The 23,022-nt window shown below is 44.6% G+C and overlaps 1 protein-coding gene across 1 annotated transcript; it reads right to left on the reverse strand.

The window, feature by feature from the left end:
• Positions 1–1,946: 1,946 nt before the first annotated feature.
• Positions 1,947–22,637, reverse strand: LOC121004510 (gastrula zinc finger protein XlCGF8.2DB-like). The gene is made up of 3 exons (XM_040436775.1): positions 22,591–22,637; positions 22,424–22,507; positions 1,947–3,617 (listed from the first exon to the last, which is right to left on the reverse strand). The coding sequence occupies exons 1-3, from the start codon at positions 22,622–22,624 to the stop codon at positions 2,689–2,691; spliced, it is 1,047 nt and encodes a 348-aa protein (XP_040292709.1). The 5' UTR covers positions 22,625–22,637; the 3' UTR covers positions 1,947–2,688.
• Positions 22,638–23,022: the final 385 nt, after the last annotated feature.

Consider the following 23,022-nt stretch of genomic DNA (forward strand, 5'->3'; position numbering starts at 1 on the left):
TTGTTCTCTACTTTTGGTCTCTATTTTTACAAGTTTAGGGATGCCCCATGGGAGCGGCCTTCTCACCTTCTCTGGCAAACATGTATGTTATCTGATGGAAGGAACGTACTATATACAATGTCAGCAATCCCTTCTCCCAGGACATTGTGTGGTACGGAAGATATATCAATGACGTCCTCCTCATTTGAAGGGGGCATCATTGAGTATCCAGCACTTTGTTTCCTATTTGAATAACAATGATATAAATCTCCATTTTTATTCAACAAACATCCAGAATACATAAAGAAAACCCATTACAGGTAGTTCCCTTTTACATACCGTCACAAGAAACATGTCACACAAAAGTTACCAAAAGGAGAATCTATCAGAGCCAAAAGGTCATGTAGTGAAGCAAGTAAATATGAGCAGGAGTGTGATGGAATCAGAAGGAGATTCACCATTGAGACAGCAAAAGAAATAACATAACAAATTCGATCTGAATTTGAGGGAAAATTCGATTCACTGCGAAAATCAAATTTCCTCGTGCTTCATGGTTGCAAATCGATTTTCCTTGAATGGCGCTAAAAAAAAAAATTAAAAAAAAATCATACTTGCCTCCTCCATTTGTGCGCGAAGAGCTGGCCGCTGCCATCTTCATTGAATATCCCACACAAAATTCTGTGCACGTCGACATATAATGTCACCACGGGCCGTGAGAGATTTCGTGCTAGATGTTCAATCAAGATGCCGGTGGCCAGCTCTTCGCGATCAAACAGAGGGGGTAAGTATGATTTTTTTTTCTATTTGACACTGTATTATTACTGTCAGATCCCGCGATCAGCTATGAATGCGGCATCTGAGGGGTTCAATGACCAGGGTGGCGCAATCGCTGCTCCCCGTTACTGCATCCGCTGCTTACAAAGAAATGCGCTCAAAGAAATTTGTCACAACGCAAATGTTTTGGTAAAATTTGGTGAAGCAGCAGAATTTAATTTTTCAATACTTCACTCATCTCTAATAATAGCACCAAGTTTGTTCCCAAAAAATAATAAGGGTTCATACACATGAACGTGTGCCACCCGTTCCGTGCATTGCGGTCCCCAATGCACGGGCACCGTCCGTGTGGTTGGAGCAGATGGATGCGGACCCATTCAACTTGAATAAGTCTGTGATCTGTCCGCACAGCAAAAAAATAAAATAGAACACGGAAGCACTCCTCAAGCTTCAATGGCCTTCCACTCAGTATCTTCCAGATTGCGGACCCATTCAAGTGAATGGGTCCGAATCTGTGATACGGTGCACACACGGCTGGGCAACGGCCTCGTGCATCAGCCCTATAACAGACAAGAATATGTGGCTCTGTACCAAAGGATTATATGCATGCGGGAGTGCCCGCTGCGCATTATGCAAGCATATGATTAAAACTAGTATAATGAAGTCAAAAAGCACAGGACAAACACACGCTATAAAATCTTTTATCAATTCTGCATCCACACATATTATATACTGTATACAATGCCAACATGGCGCCATGCAATATATAGGAAGCACACATCAGTACATCAGTGGAGGAAGAGAATAGGGCAACACACATGGGAGATTCTAAACCCAGGAAATCGCAATGCTTCCGCAGCCTCCCAACATTTTACACAGACTCATGCTGGCAGCATAGAAACACTGAAAGTAATAGGAATTGAGAAAGTGGAAAAACCGGCCAGGAACATGGATTGGGAATATAAGGTCTGCAATAGAGAGGGTTATTGGATCTGGAAACTAATCACCAGATCCCCTGATGGTTTAAATCTATGTACGGACCTTCTGTAACTCTACTAGCTATGATATGCAATGTTGTATCATGCATGAAATTTCAGGGGTTTTTTTCTGGTTGTTTTTCCCGTTGATTTATTATTGACATAGTCCGCAGCTTTACAGACATTAGCAACTTTCTGTCCCTAATGGGGCTCACAATCTAAGTTCCCTATCCGGAGAACCCGGAGGAAACCCACGCAAACACGGGGAGAACATAAAAACTCCATGCAGATGTTGTCCTTGGTCGGCATCGAAACCCAAAAAACTCTCTATGGAAATAATTCAAATGGCTCTTTATATAAAAAACTAAATACAACCAAACTGAAAAGAAATCAAATCAATATTTGGTGTGACCACCCGTTGCCTTCAGCACCAATTCTTCTAGGTACACTTTTAAACTTTTTATTTTAGGAACTCGGAAGTGAGGTTGTACTAACCATTTTGGAAAGCTACCATATTTAAAAAATCTGGCTCGGTCCTTAAGGGGTTAACATTTAAAAAGATGTGATTTGTGGTTAACATATTTCCCACATTTTGGACCTGAAATTATTTTTCCTGTGTAAGTTCTTTGATGTGCTATTAGAGTTAACTTTTAGCTAAAACCCTTTCCAAATACCGCATATCAGAATGGCTGCTCCTCTCTATCAATTATTTGATGGTCAATAATAGTTAATTTCTGAGTAAAGGTACGGCTACATGGTGACACTGGTCATGGCCAGGATCGCAGGGGATTTGCAGAGAAGTCATAATCAAACAGAAATCAATGGCAATACAGAGTGAATCGCATGTTTGCTGTGACCCCGACACGGGAGTTGCGAAAAATCCAACACTCCAAAATTTTTCCCATGCGATCCTATCTGCTAACAGTTTTACACCGTAAAATATTTTTTCACAATCTGGTCATGAAAATGGCTTCCCCGTGTGAATTCTCTGATGCATAACAAGATTTGACTTACGGATAAAACATTTCCCACATTCTGAACAGGAATATGGCTTCTCTCCTCTGTGAATTTTGACATGTTCAACAAGATTGGATTTACGGTTAAAACATTTCCCACATTCCGAACAAGAAAATGGCTTCTCCCCTCTGTGAGTTTTCTCATGCATAACAAGATATGATTTACTTTGAAAATGTTTACCACATTCTGAACAGGAAAATGGCTTCTCCCCTGTGTGACTTCTCTGATGTTCAATAAGACGTGATTTATAGTTAAAACCTTTCCCACATCCTGGGCAGGAAAATATCTTCTCCCCTGTGTGAATTCTCTCATGTATAATAAGATCTGATTTATAGTTAAAAGATTTTCCACATTCTGAACACGAAAATGGCTTCGCCCCTGCGTGAACTGTCTCATGTTTTAAAAGATTTGATTTCTGGTTAAAACCTTTCCCACATTCTGAGCAGGAATATGGTTTCTCCCCTGTGTGAATTCTCTCGTGTATAACAAGATGTGATTTACTGTTAAAATGCTTTTCACATTGTGAACATGAATAGGGCTTCTCTCCTGTGTGAATTCTCTCATGTTTAACAAGATTTGATTTATAGTTAAAACATCTTCCACATTCTGAACAGGAAAATGGCTTGTCCCCTGTGTGATTTCTTTGATGTTGAACTCTTCTTGTGTTAATTTGAATTTGCTTAACACTCTGTGATGAATCAGAAGATTGGAACTGATCCAAAGGATCAGATGATGGATCTTTGCTGTTAAAGGCTGAGGGTTCAACTGAGATAATTGCATGCTCTTCATATGTATCTTGCTTGAAACCATGATCCTCTGCTTTAAAGTCGGAAGCTACTAGATGTTCGTTTGAGCTCCTGGTACAGTCATCTGCCAAGAATAAAACTGCTTTTTATTTTTAAATAAAAATATAAACATTATATTGATATACAATAACATTTCTATTAAAAAATTACATACAAATTACAAAGCATGAAGCAAAAGCCAATCATCGACTGACAGTGGTGGGAAAGCAGATCTCAATCTAACAGTAGACCTCAGAGCCAGGACCAGTAGATCATGCTGTTAGGCCACCAGGCTGTTCTCTTGTATTTTCCACTCTAGTCTTGATGCATCTTCATAGGGTCCTGTTTCTATATGCCTACCACCACTGTTTTACAGTTAAAAGTTAAACGATCAGTGGAGAATCATAAAGGGACCTGTGAGTCAGTGCTATTAGGTGGTGTCCATCTCACACACTGATGGCTACATGCATTTTAGCACAGGGCAGAGGAGATGATCAGCACGGTCATGTACAAAAAAGTCACAGCTTTGGAACAAGTGTAACAATGGATCATCAGCTTTAGATTTTTTATTTACACGTTCATTTATTTCTTCAGGAGAAGTACTTTATACTGCATCATCTACTGGCAGCTCTAACTGAAAAAAATAAAAATAAATCTATAGTGGTATAAAGCACGCAGCAGTGGAAATGTGGTCTGTGAAGTGATGAATCAGGCTTCTCTATCTGGTGGTCTGATGGACGAGTCTGGGTTTGGTGAATGCCAGGAGAACGTTATCTGCCTGACTGCACTGTGCCAGCTGTAAAGTATAATGGAGGAGGGATAATGCTATAGGACTGTATTCAGTGGTTAGCCTCGGCCCCTTCATTCCAGTGACGGAAAATCTTAATGCTTCGGCATACCAAGACATTTTGGACAATTCAAACAAAAATCTCATAAAAAAATTGGTGAAGGTGTATCATATCAGACAATCGGAGCTAGTGGATTACAAAAAAAGTAGCAATTTTAGTCCAAATTCACACTGCTCAATGACTGTTCTATGAATAAGCGAATACGACTGTACCCAAGCGTGGTTCTTCGATTTCTGTTATAGATGTTTTATATTCGACCTGCCTCTGATTGTTGCTTCTTGTAGTTCCACAAGGTTGTAGTAGACCGCCCTCTGAGAACTCTCACTTCCCATGTGCCGTCTCCTCCAGCTCTATAATCTTACAGAAGCTATCACGGAGAGTGTAATATGCCAGGACTCAGTAAGAAATCTCCCTTTATTGAAATTACATCAACAGTTAAAATAGGCCGATTATCTCATAAAAGTTCCACAAGCTGCACGCCAAGTACTCGCCCGATTTAGGGTTTTGCCCCGATCGCTTCTTCTGGATTTTGTAAGTGCAAAATAGGTAGATTTCTTACTGAGTTCTGGCACAGAAGAGCGGAAGCTGGTTTAATTGCAACTGGAGGAACAACTGTTCATTAATGCTTATGGATGTAGAATGGCCTGTCATAATAGCTTCTGTAGGTGTAATGTATAGGAGCAAATTGATTCTAAATTAATCAGATTTTGAGATCCACATTTATCAGGGAAATTGAGCGATAGGAAGTCAGGAGGGAAGGACCTTTGCCCGGTTTGGGAATCCCTTTAATATAGGCTAGGTTGTCAGTGTTATAAAGAGGGGCATTCTGTAGAAATCCATTATATAATGCAGAGTGGGTGTAATATCCTCCTTGAGGATTTTGAATAACTCACCCATGTACCTATCAGGAGCCGGAGCCTTACCCCCTGGCAGCTGGTTGATGACTTTCAACACCTCTTGATCAGAGGTAGGCATATTTAGAAGGCTACAGTTCTCTTCTGGAAGCATAGGTGCACAACCTGCGGCCCTCGATACTATTCTGTGCGGCCGCCAACCATCTGGTGACAGACATGTATGTCTATGTCTTGTGGCTTTTTTAATGTATTCTTCCATTAGATGGGAATCCTGGAGGTGTAACCAGACTTTTATAGTATATACTGTATGAATAATACACTATAAATACAGTATTTCAGTTGGTAATACACCCATAACTTTTATTTTTGGCCCTTGGGATTCCTTCAGTCTCACAATGTTTCCACCAACCAGAAAAGGTTGTGCACCCTGATTTAGATAGACATCAGGACAGTTTTTCTTCGGTCTGGTTTCACTATACAAAGACTTATAAAAGTCTCCCAATACCACCACTATTTGGTTAGACTATACACATTTGACACCCTGGATGTTTTTAAGATTAGGAATGTGTAAGTTAACTCTTGTCAGTCTAGCCAGAAGCCTACCAGATTTCTTCCTGTAGCGGGATGATGAGACTTTTGGGCGTTCATGCCACAGTTCATGTTCTCGTTTGGCTTGTTGCCATTGTGTTTTATGGTGAGTGTTTGGAGTCTGCAAGAATCCTCCACCTTCTTTCTCATTCCTCGGACACAGGATATTATCTCCCTCCTCATTACAGCTTTCCTTGCATCCCAAAATAAGGAGTTTTTAGATTGGGAGGATATGTTGTCCCTGGCATAGTCCACAAACCATTAGCGGAAAAGCACCTTAAAAGGTGTAATCCAATATTAAAAACACTGGAAAGCACCATAGGTAGTCCTGGCCCTCAGGTTAATAATATAGGGGAATGACCAGAGATGATCATATCTAGAATGTCTACTTTAATCACTTTCCCCCGCAGATGACCAGATACATAAAGGTAATCTATGCGAGACCACGAGCCATGGGATGGTTAGAAGTAGGAATATTCCCTACCCTCTGGGAAAGACAGTCGCCATAGATCCAGTAGCCCTACATCTCAAAAGAAGGGTGCCAACACAGAATTACTCAACCTTTGAATCTGTTGGACCCCCAAGCCAGTTGGTCCTCTAATACTTTAACCACCATGTTCCCTCTGACTATGTTCTGTCCTAACCTGTCGTCCCCCCCAGCAGAGACATTAATTCAGAGAAAAACTGCAGTATAAACATAATGCCTGATAACACAAGTAGAAGTTACAAAAAACAGTAAAACAGAGTAGGAATCAGTAGATAATCTTCCCGACCATCTGGTTGAACTCCTAGGGACTACTCTTTTTTCCTGCACAGTGCAGCAGCCCACCAAAGTATAAGGTGACAGACACTGGTCCAGTCCCTGTGTGAACCTCGTGAAAATAAAAACAGAAGAACAAAAGATAAGGAAAAACTCCTCCAACAAAGGAGGACCAGACAGCATGATATTTTCTTGCTTAGATTGGACAGCAAGGCCCATTAGCAGTTAGACCAGGCTCTCTTAGGGCATAACATGCCCTCCCAACTTGTTAAGACATGGAGTATGAGCTAACAACTCCAGGCACAGCAGTGAAGAAGTCAAAGTCACATGGAAAAGAAATAAAGATGTGTAAGTCTCCCTGAGTCTTAGATCTCACATGCTGTTGTCGACCCCTCTCAGGTTTCTCTGTTCCTTGGGTCGAGGACATTGGGGATGACCATCCATCTCAGGAGTGAGGGACCAATCTGGTATTTTGTCAGGAGAGGTCTTTGCCATCTGGTTCGGTCTCGATGTGATCACTGGAGCTTGCAGATCCACTGCCATCTCGGTGTTGAGTATGTCACCGTAGAGCCATTCGGCTGGCATACCTTTAGAACAGCTGGATAGAGAAGCACAAAGCGGGTATTCTTTTTATATAGCTGGGAGCATATTGGAGAGAAGGCCTTTCACCAGCAGGTGACCTTCGCTGAGAAGTCCCCAAGAATGAGGACTCTGGCTCCTTTAATAAGTAGAGCTTCTTTGAAGCTCTTGAAGGCCCTAATGATGGCAGTTTTGTCGCGTAATCCAAATAACGTACCACAGTCTGCCGTGGCCTAGTTTGTTAAGTATCAGTGCCACCTCTAGGTCGCAGATCGGGGTCCACTCTAAGAGCCCGTTCCACCTTGCAAGTGTGAGCTATCCCCAGGGCTTGTGGCAGGATGCTTTCACATATAGCCACCAGATTCACCGAAGCAATAGTTTCAGGAAAACCCACAATTCTTAAGTTGTTCTAACGGGACTGGTTTTCCATGGTGCCCTGCAGCTCTTGCACCCTCTTGCATCCAAACACGAGACATGTTGATGTAATGGGGGACGAGAGGGATTCGTGCAAATCTTGGGATAGATGCGTCGCTACCTCCACGGCCAATCTTTTATAATCCAGTCCCTGTTGGGTTAGAGAAGGCTCTGGGTCTTAGGAATCGGGGATGGAAGGTGACTGTGAGGATTCATCCTTACCACACGGTCTGAGCGTCTGCGCCATATTGGAGGCAATTTCGTATTCTTGGACTTGAATGTCTTGCCCATGGCGACAACAAACCGGTCCATACACAATAAGGTGTTCCAGTAAGTAGCTACAGCAGGTATAACGATGAGTCACCGGGCAATGAGGAGGTTGTTGTTTCAGGGGCCGAAAGCTTGCTATTCGTGCTGCCTCACATGGCAGCATCAGAACCAGAAGTCCTTCACAAAGTGTTTTGGCAGTGTCATCTTGCACTACAAACACTATAGAGACATTATATGGGGATATAAGGGGGTAAATTTTAGTTTTTTTGGAGGGAGAGAGAGTTTTGTAGTTATGTGTATGGAGCTTTGTGAGGGCATATTTTTTGTGGGTGATACTTTTCATTGATACTATGGGGTGTGTAACTCTTTTTGATCACCTTTTTTTTTTTGTGGGAGGTGAATTAATCAAAAAAACAAAACAAAACTGTGAATTGGCCATTTTGACATTTTTCTGTTTCGTCGTTTGCCGTATGCGAAAACTATTCTTATATTTTAATAGTATGGGTATTTTTGCAATCGGCTATGCCCATCATGGGGAAAAGAAAAGCTGTGTTTAGAGTCCCTGCCAGGACCATACATGTACGGGGCTAGTCGGGAAGGGGTTAAACTAAAAAACAATTTCTATTTACTATTTGTAATTGGACATTTCGGTGCATTATACACCATGTTATCGAATGCATTGTACTGTATATTACTGCAAGATATGGTTCAGTGTTATAGCAGATGCAGCAGGCTGCTGATCCATGGGGGTCAGAGACACTGTTGCAAAGCACCGAGAGATCAGGCAATATTTGTAATCAGAAACAGGCCAAGGTCAGAGCAGGTAGCATTTGTGCATATCCATGAATTTGTTCCAATATCAGGGCAGGCAGGAATGGTTCAATATGGTTGATAAAGGCTATAGTCAGGGCAAGCAGCAAAAAATCGGAATCAAAAAGCAGGCAGAGGTATGGTATCCAGGCAGACAAAGAGATAAACACACCTTTGAAGGGCATTCAATAAGTAAGGCCTAGTTCAAACTTCGGTGATTTGATCAGTGATTTCTATCAGTAATTGCAAGCCAAACCCAGGTGCAGGTCAAAAACCCTTTCCATTGTACCTTATCTCTGTGTAGGCTCCACTGCTGGTTCTGGCTCACAATCACATTTGAAAATCACTGACCAAATCACTGAAGTGTGAACTAGGCCTAAGGCCCCTTTCACACGGGCGAGTATTCCGCGCGGATGCGATGCGTGAGGTGAACGCATTGCACCCGCACTAAATACCGACCCATTCATTTCAATAGGGCTGTTCACATGAGTGGTGATTTTCACGCATCACTTGTGCGTTGCGTGAAAATCGCAGCATGCTCTATATTCTGCGTTTTTCATGCAACGCAGGCCCCATAGAAGTGAATGGGGTTGCGTGAAAATCGCAAGCAAGTGCGGATGCAGTTGCGGATGCGGTGCGATTTTCACGCACGGTTGCTAGGAGACGATCGGGATGGAGACCCGATCATTATTATTTTCCCTTATAACATGGTTATAAGGGAAAATAATAGCATTCTGAATACAGAATGCATAGTAAAACAGCGCTGGAGGGGTTAAAAAAAAAAATATAATAATTTAACTCACCTTAGTCCACTTGATCGCGGCCCGGCATCTCCTTCTGTCTCCTTTGTTGAATAGGACCTGTGGTGAGCATTAATTACAGGAACAGGACCTTTGATGACGTCACTCCGGTCATCACATGGTACGTCACATGATCTTTTACCATGGTGAATCACCATGGTAAAAGATCATGTGACGGACCATGTGATGACCGGAGTGACCTCATCAAAGGTCCTGTTCCTCCAGCGCTGTTTTACTATGCATTCTGTATTCAGAATGCTATTATTTCCCCTTATAACCATGTTATAAGGGAAAATAATACAATCTACAGAACACCGATCCCAAGCCCGAACTTCTGTGAAGAAGTTCTGGTTTGGGTACCAAACATGTGCGATTTTTCTCACGCGAGTGCAAAACGCATTACAATGTTTTGCACTCGCGCGGAAAAATCGCGGGTGTTCCCGCAACGCACCCGCACATTTTCCCGCAACGCCCGTGTGAAAGAGGCCTAAGAGGGCAGACGAGCATTTAGAAGCAGCCATTCAACTGTACACAGAACAAGGAGAGGAGGGGATCGATGGTAGCATAAATTGTAGTAGTAGTAGTAGCTCAATGAATAATGTTCTTAATAGAAGTAGTAGGGAAGCCACGGACTGCAAACGTAACACTATACCCATATTGTTGAACACGTTGGAAATTACTGCAAGATACAATGCAGTTTTACAGCAAACACATTTTATTGCAAAAACACCATTATTAGCATTGTAAATACCAGTGTGCAGGGTGTTTGTAGAAGGGGAGGGACATTAAATTCCGCCTCTGCCTTTAAAATTATAGGAAAAACACTTTTTAATCTGTGTACCAAACCCGTGACTTTTCATTTATTGGCCTCATAATAAAATGGTAAACGGAAAAGTGCCAAATGAAAGACCCAGGATCCGAGAGTCAGAATGTGGGTAGTATTGGAAACAACAATAGCAGCACCTGCCAGTAGTAGTAGGCCACAGTTCTTCCTGGCTTCTGATAAAATAGCTGGTAGGGCCAGATCTGCTTCTATTATGGTCACCTCAGGAACTGCTGATGCCGCTGACATTCTTACATCCAAGACAGAAACAGAGCAGAGCGTTGCTCCCACTCCCCCTCCTATCATATGTGTAAAGTGAGCCTTTGTCATGATGCGTCTTTTTTCTGCACTAACACTCGTGTGTATAAATATGGCCAGACATTCTGCTCCGTTAACGCAACATTTTTGAACGCCTATACCGAACAAGCCAATATTTCTCATGACATTAACGCATGTGCCAAAAATAATAAATAAATAAAAATTCAACGAATCGGACCCGAAACAAATTTCAAGAAGGTCATTCATCTGTATATAGGAGTAACAATACTATTCTTACTTTTCCTGTTGCTTTTTCTATATTTACTGTGTTATTGTGTTTGAAGTCTCTTTGACATATTTCCTGTGTGGTCTTCCCAACATATTTCTCGTAGCTACACATGGCCACACAAATAATTCCTTTTGTGCTGCACGCTCTGTCTGTAACAAACTGTCCTACATTCATGATCTCTTCATCTCTCAGAAACTTTCCTTTCTGGGTCTCACAGAAACATGGCTGACACCCTCTGACACCTCCTCCCCTGCTGCACTCTCATATATTGGATTTCATTTCACTCACCCCCCCCCCCCCCCCGCCCCGGCTGTAAACATGGTGGAGGAGTTAGTCTTCTCCTATCGGACACCTGCTCCGACAGCCCAACTCCACTGCCACCCTCCATTACACTCACCTCATTTGAAGTAAACTGTTCGCATCTACTCTCCCTCCAACCTTCAAGTAGCTGTCATTTACCGCCCCCCAGGCCCAGCCACCATCTTTCTTGACCACTTTAACACCTGGCTCCAACACCTTCTTTCTGCCGACATCCCCACTATCATGGGTGACTTCAACATCCCTATTGACACCTGCCACTCAGCCGCCTCTAAACTCCTATCACTCTCTTCCTCCTTCGGCCTCTCACAGTGGTCTTCAGCTCCCACCCACAGAGATGGTCACACTCTGGATCTGATCTTTACCTGCCTCTGCTCCTTATCTAACCTTTCTGATTCGCCTCTCCCCCTATCTGACCACAACCTACTCACCTTCTCTTCATTGGTCTCTTCTGCTACTCCCCTGGGCCACACACTAGCACACCCCCGCAGGTACCTTAAACATCTCGACTTTCGTTTGCTTTCTGACTCTCTTCTCCCACTCTCTACCATCTGTTCGCTCCAAGACCCAGATGCTGCCACCACCCTATATAACACCACAATAAGTACAGCTCTGGACACTGTTGCCCCCCTCACACACAACAAAACCCGAAAAATCAACAGACAACCCTGGCACGCCAACCTGACCAAAAAACTCAGATAAGCTTCCAGGGCTGCTGAGCGGCCATGGAAGAAATCCCATTCTAAAGATCAATTAGGAGGGGAGGGGTATATTACATCCAAAAATGTAACAAACAATTTATTTATTTTTTTAACCAGTCTACTAGGTATAGCAGTGGTACTTCACACCCAAAAATTGGTGAAAATGTAACTGACAAAGTAGTGAAATGACATAAAATAAAATACGTACAAATAAAAATTTGATTTATGAGGTGGAGTTCCAAATGGAGTAGGCGGTGGACGTAGCAGTGGTGGAGGAGGACGAGGTAGCCAACACAGGATTTTGGTTTTAATTTTATTTTTTTAAATTAGGGTACACTCCGAAAGAGTGTGAAATATCCAAAATACAAGAATAAACAATAGCGCTGCAGTATAACAATGGCTGGTTAGTGCCGGTATACATGTCTATTCTGCACAAGGTACGGACAAGTCCTGAGGGATCCATGCCTGGTTCATTTCAATGAATGTGAGCTTGTCCACATTGGCTGGGACAGGCGGCTGCGCTTGTCTGTGATGACGCCCCCTGCCGTGCTAAACACACGTTCAGATAATACAATGGCTGCAGGGCAGGCCAGCACCCCCAAGGCGTAAAGGGCAAGCTCAGGCCATGTGCCCAATTTGGAGACCCAGAAGTTGAAGGGGGCAACCCAGTCATTCAGTACTTGTAGGCGTGTACAAATACTGCTCCACCATGTTGGTGAAATGCTGCCTCCTGCTAAGACGTTCCATATCAGCTGGCGGTGCTGGTTGTGGCGTGCTGACAAAGCTTTTAACATTTCGGCCATGCTAACCCTGCCTTCTGAGGTGCTGGCGGTGCCCCAGCTGCGTTGGCAACCTCTTCTTCCTCGTCCTCTGCCTTCGCCTTGTGCTTCCACTGTGCCCCCGCTGTCAAGTGGGAATGCCACCAGCAGCGCGTCTACCAGCGTGCGCTTGTACTCGCGCATCTTATGATCACGTTCCAGTGACGGAATTAAGGACGGTACGTTGTCCTTGTAACGGGGATCCAGTAGCGTGGCCACCCAGTAATCAGCACAAGTTAGAATGTGGGCAACTCGGCGGTCGTTACGGAGACACTGCAGCATGTAATCGCTCATGTGTGCCAGGCTGCCCAGAGGCAACGAAAAGCTGTCCTCTGTGGGAGGTGTATCGTCTGTGTCCTCTGTATCACCCCAGCCACACACCAGTGATGGCCATGAGCTGGTCTGGGTGCCACCCTGCTGTGAACATGGTTCCTCCTCCTCCATCTCGTCATCCTCCAGAACTGTGCCCTGGCTGGACAATTGTGTACCTGGTGTTTGTGGGTGCAGGATCCCAACCTCGGAGCCACTTGGGAATGACTAGACCGGAAACCCTACGAAATGATCCCTCTTCCTCCTCCTCTTCCTGTGCCACATCCTTTTCCATCATCGCCAGCAGCGTTTTTTCAAGGAGGCATAGAAGTGGAATAGTTACGCTGAGAACGGCGTTATCGGCACTGGCCATGTTGGTGGAGTACTCGAAACACCGCAACAAGCAACACAGGTCTTGCATGGAGGCCCAGTCATTGGTGGTGAAGGGGTGCTGTTCCGCCGAGCGACTCACCCGTGCGTGCTGCAGCTGAAACTCCACTATTGCCTGCTGCTGCTCGCACAGTCTGGCCAGCATGTGCAAGGTAGAGTTCCACCTTGTGGGCACGTCGCATATGAGGCAGTGAGCGGGAAGGCCGAAGTTACGCTGCAGCACTGACAGGCGAGCAGCAGGAGGGTGAGAACGCTGTAAGCGCGCACAGACGGCCCACACTTTATGCAGCAGCTCTGACACATCAGGGTAATTTTTAAGGAACCTCCGCACCACCAAATTCAGCACATGCACCAGACAAGGGATGTGCGTCAAACCGGCTAGTCCCAGAGCTGCTACGAGATTTCGGCCATTATCGCACACCACCAGGCCAGGCTTGAGGCTCACTGGCACCAACCACTCATCGGTCTGTTGTTCAAGGCCCATCCATAGCTCCTGCGCGGAGTGGGGTTTGTCCCCCAAACAGATAAGTTTTAAAACTGCTTGCTGTCGTTTACCCCTGGCTGTGCTGAAGTTGGTGGTGAAGGTGTTACGCTGACCGGATGAGGAGCTGGTAGAGGATGAGGAAGCAGAGTAGGAGGAGGAAGCAACAGGAGACAAACTGAAGCGCCCTGCAATCCTCGGTGGTGGAAGGACATGCGCCAAACTGCTATCCGCCTCAGGCCCAGCCGCCACTGCATTTACCCAGTGTGCTGTTATGGAGATATAACTTCCCTGACCATGCTTACTGGTCCACGTATCCGTAGTGAGGTGCACCTTGCCACAGATGGCGTTGCGCAGTGGACACCTGATTTTGTCCCCTACTTGGTTGTGCAGGGAAGGGATGGCTCGTCTGGAAAAGTAGTGGCGGCTGGGCACGAAGTACTGTGGGACAGCCACCGCCATAAGGCCTTTAAAACTATCCGTCTCCACCAGACGGAATGACAGCATTTCAAAGGCCAGTAATGTAGAAATGCTGGCATTCAGGGCTAGTGATCGCGGGTGGGTGGGGGGGTACTTCCTCTTCCTCTCCAGCGTTTGGGAGATGGAGAGCGGAACTCTTCCGTGGGACATTGTGGAGATGCTTGGTGACCCAGGTGGTGGTGTTGCTGGAAGATCCTCTGTTTACGGGGTGGCAGGTGGCACTGTCACTCCAGAGGTGGATGAAGAGGCCGAGACTGCAGTAGAAGAGGAAGCAGGAGGAGCCAGAGACCTTTCTTGGTTTTTGAGGTGTCTACTCCACTGCAGCTCGTGCTTTGCACTTAAATGCCTGGTCATGCAGGTTGTGCTCAGGTTGAGAACGTTTATGCCTCGCTTCAGGCTCTGATTGCACAGCGTGCAAACCACTCGTGTCTTGTCATCAGCACATTGTGTGAAGAACTGCCACGCCAGGGAACTCCTTGGAGCTGGCTTTGGTGTGCTTGGTCCCTTACTGCGGTGGGCAGTAGCAGGCGTACTCTCTAAAGGACGGCCGCTCTGCTTTTTCACCCTGCTCCCTCTTCTGCTGTGCTGGTGACACCGCTTCTTCCTCCGAACTACATAGGTCACTCGCATGACCTTGATTCCATGTGGGGGTCGAGGACCTCATCGTCCTTTACATCATCTTCCACCCAGTCTTCACCCCTGCCCTCCTTGTCGGTCTGCACACTTTCAAAAGTCCCAGCAGTTGGCACCTGTGTTTCGTCATCATCCGAGACGTGCTGTGATGGTCCTCCCATGTGCTCATCTTGAAAGATAAGTGGTTGGGCATCGGTGCACTCACTCTCTCTCTCTCAAACTTCTGGGGCAGGGCTAGGTGGATGGCCCTGGGAAACCCTGCTAACAGAGTCATCAAAAAGCAGAAGAGACTGTTGCATGACTTGGGGCTCAGACTGCTTGGCTGATTTGCAAGGGGGTGAGGTGAAAGACTGATGGACATCGGCTGCAGGTGCCAACTGTGGTCTTTCAGCATAAGACTGGGTGGGAGTCAATGTGAAGGAACTGGAGCCACTGTCAGCAACCCAATCTACTATCGCCTTTACTTGTTCAGGCTTCACCATTCGTAGAGCAGCATTAGGCCCGACCAAATACTGCCGCAGGTTCTGTCGCCTACTCGCACCTGAGGAAGGGGTTTCACTTGTGCGTGTAGCTGGCACAGATCGACCACGTCCTCTCCCTGCAACAGGAGCTCCACCAGCAGCACCACGACCTGGGCCATGTCCCTTATTTGACGCTCTCCTTATATTTCTCAAATTTAGGATCTTGCCCTAAATGGGTGTTTAATAGCAGAATAGAACGACAGTATGTAAAGGATGTATCTCACACGCTCTGAACCAGACTAGGCCTCAATTAAATTTGCTTGCCCAAACAACTGAATATGACAGCAATATATAACCCTGGAATTTCAAACGTCTTGATGATGTAAGGCCTGAAATGTTGTGTATTTTGCACAAAAAAAATTGTTTTATTAATAAAAGAATCAAACCCCTGTATATACAGGCTGTATCTCACACGCCCTCACCCACAGTAGGTCTCAATTAAAGATTTGTGCACAAAATGGCTGTATTTCAAATAACTGAATAGAAAACCTGTATATAAAGGGTGTATGTCACACGCCCTGACCCACACTAGGCCGCTATTAAAGAATTGTGCCCAAAATGGCTTTATTTCAAATAAGTGAATAGAACCATACTATGTAAAGGCTGTATCTCAAAATGACATATGCAGGAATGGCTGCAAAAAAAACCTTTTTTTCCCCCAAACTCGTGTTTGTTTAATAACTAAATATGACAGCAGTATATAACCCTTGAATTTCACACGTGCTGATGCTGCAAGGCCAGAAAAATAGTGGATTTTGGCAAAAAAAGTGTGTTTTTAAAAAATAAAATAAAATTATGTCTGTATTTCTAGCTTAAATTGAACACTGACTAATCCAGATGTTGTATGTTGCCAAAAAAGTGTTTATTTTTGTAACAGAATTTGAAAGCTGTATATATTAAACTTGAATTTAACACTTGCAGATCTGGAAAATACAGTTTTTTGGCAAAAAAGTGTGTTTTTAAAAACCCAGAAAATTATGGCTGTATTTCTAGATTACCGTATTTTTCACCCCATAAGACCCCCCCCCCCCCCCCCTGCGTCTTATGGGGCGAATGCTGACAGTTTTACATTGCAGGCTGCGATGTACGAGCGAGCGGGGAGGGACTGGGAGGAGGAGCTGGGGGCCGGCAATAGCGGCGGGGCGGTGCAGTCACTACTATAGCCCTGCCGCTCCAGTGCTGCACTATACAAATATAAAATGTCTTATTCAATTAAAAGTGATTAAACTTGCCCCCTCACTCCTAATATTACCGTACATCCTAACCACTTCTGTAGAATGCAGGCAGGCCGGGCGGGCGGCAGGGTAACTCCCTGATGTCACGTGCCTGCGCCGCCTACTTTATGAATGAAGCAGGCGGCGCAGGCAAGTGACGTCAGTGAGTGACGCGCCGGCCGGCCGACCGGCCTGCCTGCATTGTACAGAAGCTGTTAGGATGTACAGAAATATTAGGAGTGAGGGGGCATGTTTAATCATTTTTAATTGAATAAGACATTTTATATTTGTATATTAGAGCGGCGGGGATCTGTGGATGACAGTTTTATGGGGAACATCCGTGGATGGCACAGTTAAGGGGTGGGGGGTCTGTGGATGGCACTGTTATGGGCTGGGGGGTCTGTGGATGGCACATATATAACAGTGCCACCCACAGATCCCCCCCTCTAACAGTGCCACCCACAGATCCCCCCTCTAACAGTGCCACCCACAGATCCCCCCTCTAACAGTGCCAGCCACAGATCCCCCCGTAACTGTGCCAGCCACAGATCCCCCCGTAACTGTGCCAGCCACAGATCCCCCCCATAACAGTGTCTGTCATCCACAGATCCCCCCATAACAGTGTCCGTCATTCACAGATCCCCCCATAACAGTGTCCGTCATCCACAGATCGCCCCATAACAGTGTCCGTCATCCACAGATCCCCCCCATAAGTGTCAGTCATCCACAAATCCCCCCATAACAGTGTCCGTCATCCACAGATCCCCCCATAACAGTGCGTCATCCACAGATCCCCCATAACAGTGCCATCCACAGATCCCCAGTAATAGTGCCATCCACAGACCACCATTAGTTCCAAACCCACCAAAAGCACACCTTTTGGTTAAAAATATTTTTATTTTTATTTTCCTCCCCAAAAACCTAGGTGCGTCTTATGGGCCGGTGTGTCTTATAGGGCGAAAATACGGTAAATTGCACACTGACTAAGCCTGCAAATGCACCAGATGTTGTAAATTAGATTTTTTTTTTTATGGATTATTTGTGCTGTTTTAAAGTTTGGATTTCAATGTCCCAAAAGCTCAGATGCAGTGCTGGTGCACTGAGCTTGCATAAAATGGCCGCCGCTCACCTAACTGACTTATAAAAGTTATTTTTTTTCTGTCACTGGGCTCAGGGCAGGATAAAAAAATTGTGCCCTGCACCCACATAACACAATGTATGTAGATCGCTGAGTTAGATTCACGTTTTGAACAAAGATTCTGTCCTATTCTCTCCCTGAAATCACTATCAGCATCCTCTCCCTACACTAAGCACAGCAGAGTGACGTGCAGCGCTACGTGACTCCAGCTTATATAGAGGATGGGTCACATGCTACACTGGCCAATCACAGCCATGCCATTAGTAGGCATGGCTGTGATGGCTTCTAAAGGTTAGACAGTTAAACGCTTGTTAAACGCCAAGAAAGCGCCGAACTAAAACTTTTACTGAAATGTTCGGGTCCGGGGTCCAAAAATCCTAAAGTTCGGTATGAACCCGAACTTTACAGTTCAGGTTCGCTCAACCCTAGTCAGGGCATCTTCACACAGTTTTTTTTTTAAGAATAGCAATGCAAGTGTGCAACATGTGTTTTACAGGTGCATCTCAATAAATTAGAATATCATCGAAAAGGTAAGCTATTTCAGTAATTCGATTCAAAAAGTGAAACTCATACTAAATAAATTCATTACACACAGAGTGATCTATTTCAAGTTTTTATTTCTTTTATTGTTGAAAATTACGGCTTACAGCTAAGCCTAAACTTCTGTATTAAAAATATATTTTTTAAATTGGTCTTATATAATATTCTAATTTTCTGAGATACTGACATTTGGGTTTTCATTAGCTGTAAGCCATAATCATCAATCTTAAAAAGTTATAAACACTAGATCACTCTGCGTGTAATGAATCTCTAGGAGTATTACTTTTTGAACTAAATTACTGAAATAAATTAACGTTTTGATGATATTCTACTGTATCGAGCTGTATCTGTATAATACAAAGATTAGCGTTTTAAATCTGAGTAAAAACATGTGATATACTAGTCCCAACTCTGTCAGGGCATTTCTAGACAGTTCAAGTTTTTTTTTTGCGAAAAATAGCAGTACAAGTGTACAACACGTGTTTTACAATTTCACAATCTAGAGCGTAGTATTTAACAGTAAATCTCAGTGAAAACACTGTAAATAGTAGGCTGAACTATTTAACAGGGCATCTCCACACAGTTTAAGTTTGTTTTTGGGTGGAGGTGAGGGGGAGACGGTTAGCCACATAAGTGTGCAAGAGATGTTTTACAATTCAAGGGGGTGGCATTTTAAATCCAAGTGAAAACACTGTAAATAGTAGGGCAAACTATTTAACAGGGCATCTCCAGACAGTTCAAGCGTTTACATTTTTTTTGTGGGTGGGGATAGCAATACAAGTGTACAACACATGTTTTAAAATCAAGAGGTAGCATTTTAAATCTTAGTGAAAACACTGTATATAGAAGTCCAAATTCAAGTTCAGGGGGTTTTCTGAGGAAAAGAGCAATGCTAGGTTGCATTGCGTGTTTTACAATCTAGAGGGTAGCTTTTTAAATCTGCATGACAGCACGTGAAGTACTAGTGTGTGACACATAAAATCTATGTCAGGGCATCTCCAGACAATTTAAGTGTGGCTGTGTGTGTGGTAAGAAATAATCTCATAGTAGGTTAACAACTTTTGTTTTAAGGTAAATTTAACAGGCGATTGTCGGAAAGGAAGCGCCTTCTCGTCAGTGAAACGGACTGCTGCATTTACATGCAGCAATCTCCTGCACAGTATGGGGAGGAGCGATCGCTAATGCACATAAAACATTAGGCGCAAATCTGTTAGTGGCGCTGATACAGCATTATTGCCGAAATAAATTGTCAGCAGCAGTGTCTTTAGTGTGTTTGTGGAAAGGGACAGACTTGCAAACCGTTCCATACTTTGTTTGACTGTGCACATTAGGCCAAAAAGTGCCAGGAAAACGAAACACCCAGGGCAAGGCCTTGTCCACCAAGAGTCAGAATGTTTTCCTAAAATTTCTGAGTCCTAGGAGACCAGGGGGTGTTATATGCCAATTTCCAGGGCAATTGGAGCCACTTTGGTTCAAGCCAAATCGACTCGGATCCGAACAGAACTTTTTCAAAAAACTATGAATTAACACATGTGGAATTATATACATAACAAACAAGTGTAAAACAACTGAAAATATGTCATATTCTAGGTTCTTCAAAGTAGCCACCTTTTGCTTTGATTACTACTTTGCACACTCTTGGCATTATCTTGATGAGCTTCAAGAGGTAGTCCCCTGAAATGGTTTTCACTTCATAGGTGTGCCCTGTCAGGTTTAATAAGTGGGATTTCTTGCCTTATAATTGGGGTTGGGACCATCAGTTGCGTTGAGGAGAAGTCAGGTGGATACACAGCTGATAGTCCTACTGAATAGACTGTTAGAATTTGTATTATGGCAAGAAAAAAGCAGCTTGAAAATAAAGAAAACTCTTTGAATGATTAGGTGTGTCCAAACCTTTGGTCTGTACTGTATATAGCATCTTATCTTATGTGTCATCCACAGATCCCCCAAAACAGTGTCCCTGTGTAGTGAATGGGGGCCGGCATCTGTTTCTGTAATGGCAGCGGGGCCCGGTGCAGTCACTGTATTCTACTACACCGGGCCCCGCTCACTGTAGTATACGGTAATCATATCTAACTTGTGGGTATTGTTAAAGTATTCCAATCATCTTAAATCTAGCGCTGTACTACTTACTACTAACTTCTTGGCAGTCAGGAGGCCGGGCGGGCGCTCGTATCGTAGCTCACTACGTCAGGCGCCTGCGCCACCTGCTTTATTCATAAAGTGGGCGGAGCAGGCGCGTGACGTAGTTCGCTACGCTACGAGCGCCTGCAATAACAATACCCACAAGTTAGATATGATTACCATATACTACAGTGAGCGGGGCCCGGTGTAGTAGAATACAGTGACTGCACCGGGCCCCGCTGCCATTACAGAAACAGATGCCGGCCCCCAGCCCCTCCTCCCTCTCAGCCTATTCACCGGACGGTCGCAGCATTCGCCCCATAAGACGCACTGCTATTTCCCCCCCCATCTTTTAAGGGGGGGGTGCGTCTTATAGGGCAAAAAATACGGTACTTCTCTACTGTAAGAATAAAGGCCAATGCATGCAGTGCGTCACGTTACCGCAAAACGAACACGTTAAGTGACCGTGAAGAAGCATGCTACGCACAGTTAAGGAGCGGCAATACTTATACTTTCCATTGTGTTGTGTTCCGCTGTTACAGGGAACACAACGCCCATGGTTAACCTAGCCTCTCACTGATAACTGATTAAGTTTTTTTGCAGGACTAGACACATTTATAAGTGAAGGGAATGGGTAGTGAATAGTTCAAGACTGAAGCTGTAAACCATTTGAAAAACTGCTGTCATTCAGCTAAGGCTATAAAAACTTGTAAACTCAGATTGTTAGCTTAAACTTTAAACATGACTATGGGATTCTACTGGGGAAATCATGTTTTAAAATAAATGCCCCTTCCCCTGCCCCTTCCTGGATCTTCCCACTGCCCTATCTTCGGCAGAAGATCAGCACACAAAGGAGAAGGCAGCAGCTTCCTAGCCAGTAGTTCTGTGGTAATGGCATGTATGTTGCCTTTCTTTCCTTCAAGGAATGTATAAAATACATTCGCATATTAAATACAGAGGAGTCGGGGAGTCAGAGTCGGAAGTACCAAAAACTGAGGAGTCGGAGTTGGAGTCGGAGCATTTATCTACCGACTCCACAGCCCTGATTTCAGTAACACATGGTGTACGACAAATATTGAACAGCTCAGCTATAAAACTGCTCTGTACATACAACAATTCTATATGCTTTCATGATTTGGGGCTACTATCTCTCCTTGGGGAGACAGCGCCTGAGGAGACTTATAGACCATACATGCTCCTCTGGAATTCTGAGCAGAAAGGGATGCAAATGAGCCATTAACAAGCTCTGCCTCGGATGCCACCAATCCTATCCACCTCATCTGCAGACAGCTATTTCGGGGTGATTGCCCCTCTTCATCAAGGCCTATTTAAAGGGTCGAACACTAATTTATAGGATCGCTGCTTTACATCTGGTGGCATCAGAGGCAGAGCTTGGTAAGGGCTCATTGGCATCCCTTTCTTTCTATATGCTGTCATGTCACACCATGACTATTCTCACTGATCTGCTCCCTGAAATGTCAACAAGGGGACCATTAGACAGCCGCCATCAGATATTTTGGGGCCTCATGAGATTGGCCAGAGTCCTGGGGGAGAGTGGAGGATAGCTTTAAAGCCTTTAGCAGGAGGGGCTGAGCAGAACAGCACAACCAGCTGGCACTGACCACTGGGGATTTCCTTCCTGTGATTATACCAGGACATTGTAATAGCTTTACTGACAGACAGGCAGCTGCTAATGAACAGTGGTGGCTCTTTTTAAGTCAAGTGCTTAGCCTGCCCCGGTGGTGGCTCTGTCATAAGGCTCTTCCCGAGTACTTCCCTTAAGTACTGCTGGAAGAAGGTTCATAGAAGTTACAAGCTTCTAATCAATACTGTGAGACCCCAGCAGTGTAACAGTTGTTTACTAGTAAAGGGAACCTGCCAGCAGGAAGCCCCCCCCCCCACCCCCACCACCACCAAACTGTGACCAGTACCTGATGGTAAAATGAGTCCTTCTGAACCCTCCTGTGGAAGAAGAGGACTGGGACATCTCTCCGGTGTTCTTCTCTCTTCCTTAACTGTAGGAAACACAATCAGTGACTGAATTCATTCCTTACATACAGATAATGAGAGGATGTGTTTATTTAGTCATGTCTATTACCTGGTGATGTGAGAGGCCGGTGATCCTCCATCATGATACCATTATCTCCATCTACCTGATCATCCTGTGGGACATTGTGATGTTCTTCTAAACCATCTGGTGGAAGAAGAGGACTGGGACATCTCTCCGGTGTTCTTCTCTCTTCCTTAACTGTGGGAAACACATCCAGTGACTGAATTCATTCCTTACATACAGATAATGAGAGGACGTGTCTAGTCATGTCTATTACCTGGTGATGTGAGAGGCTGGTGATCCTCCATCATGACGTCCTTGTACAGATCTTTGTGTCCTTCTAAATACTGCCACTCCTCCATGGAGAAATAGATGGTGACATCCTGACACCTTATAGGAACCTGACAACACAATGATACAGTCATCACCCAGATCCCTTTATGGCTTCCTGTATAATGTCCCAGCATTCCCAGCAGTGTC

The sequence above is a fragment of the Bufo bufo genome, chromosome 6, assembly GCF_905171765.1.
Source record: "Bufo bufo chromosome 6, aBufBuf1.1, whole genome shotgun sequence".
In the NCBI taxonomy this organism is placed as follows: domain Eukaryota; kingdom Metazoa; phylum Chordata; class Amphibia; order Anura; family Bufonidae; genus Bufo; species Bufo bufo.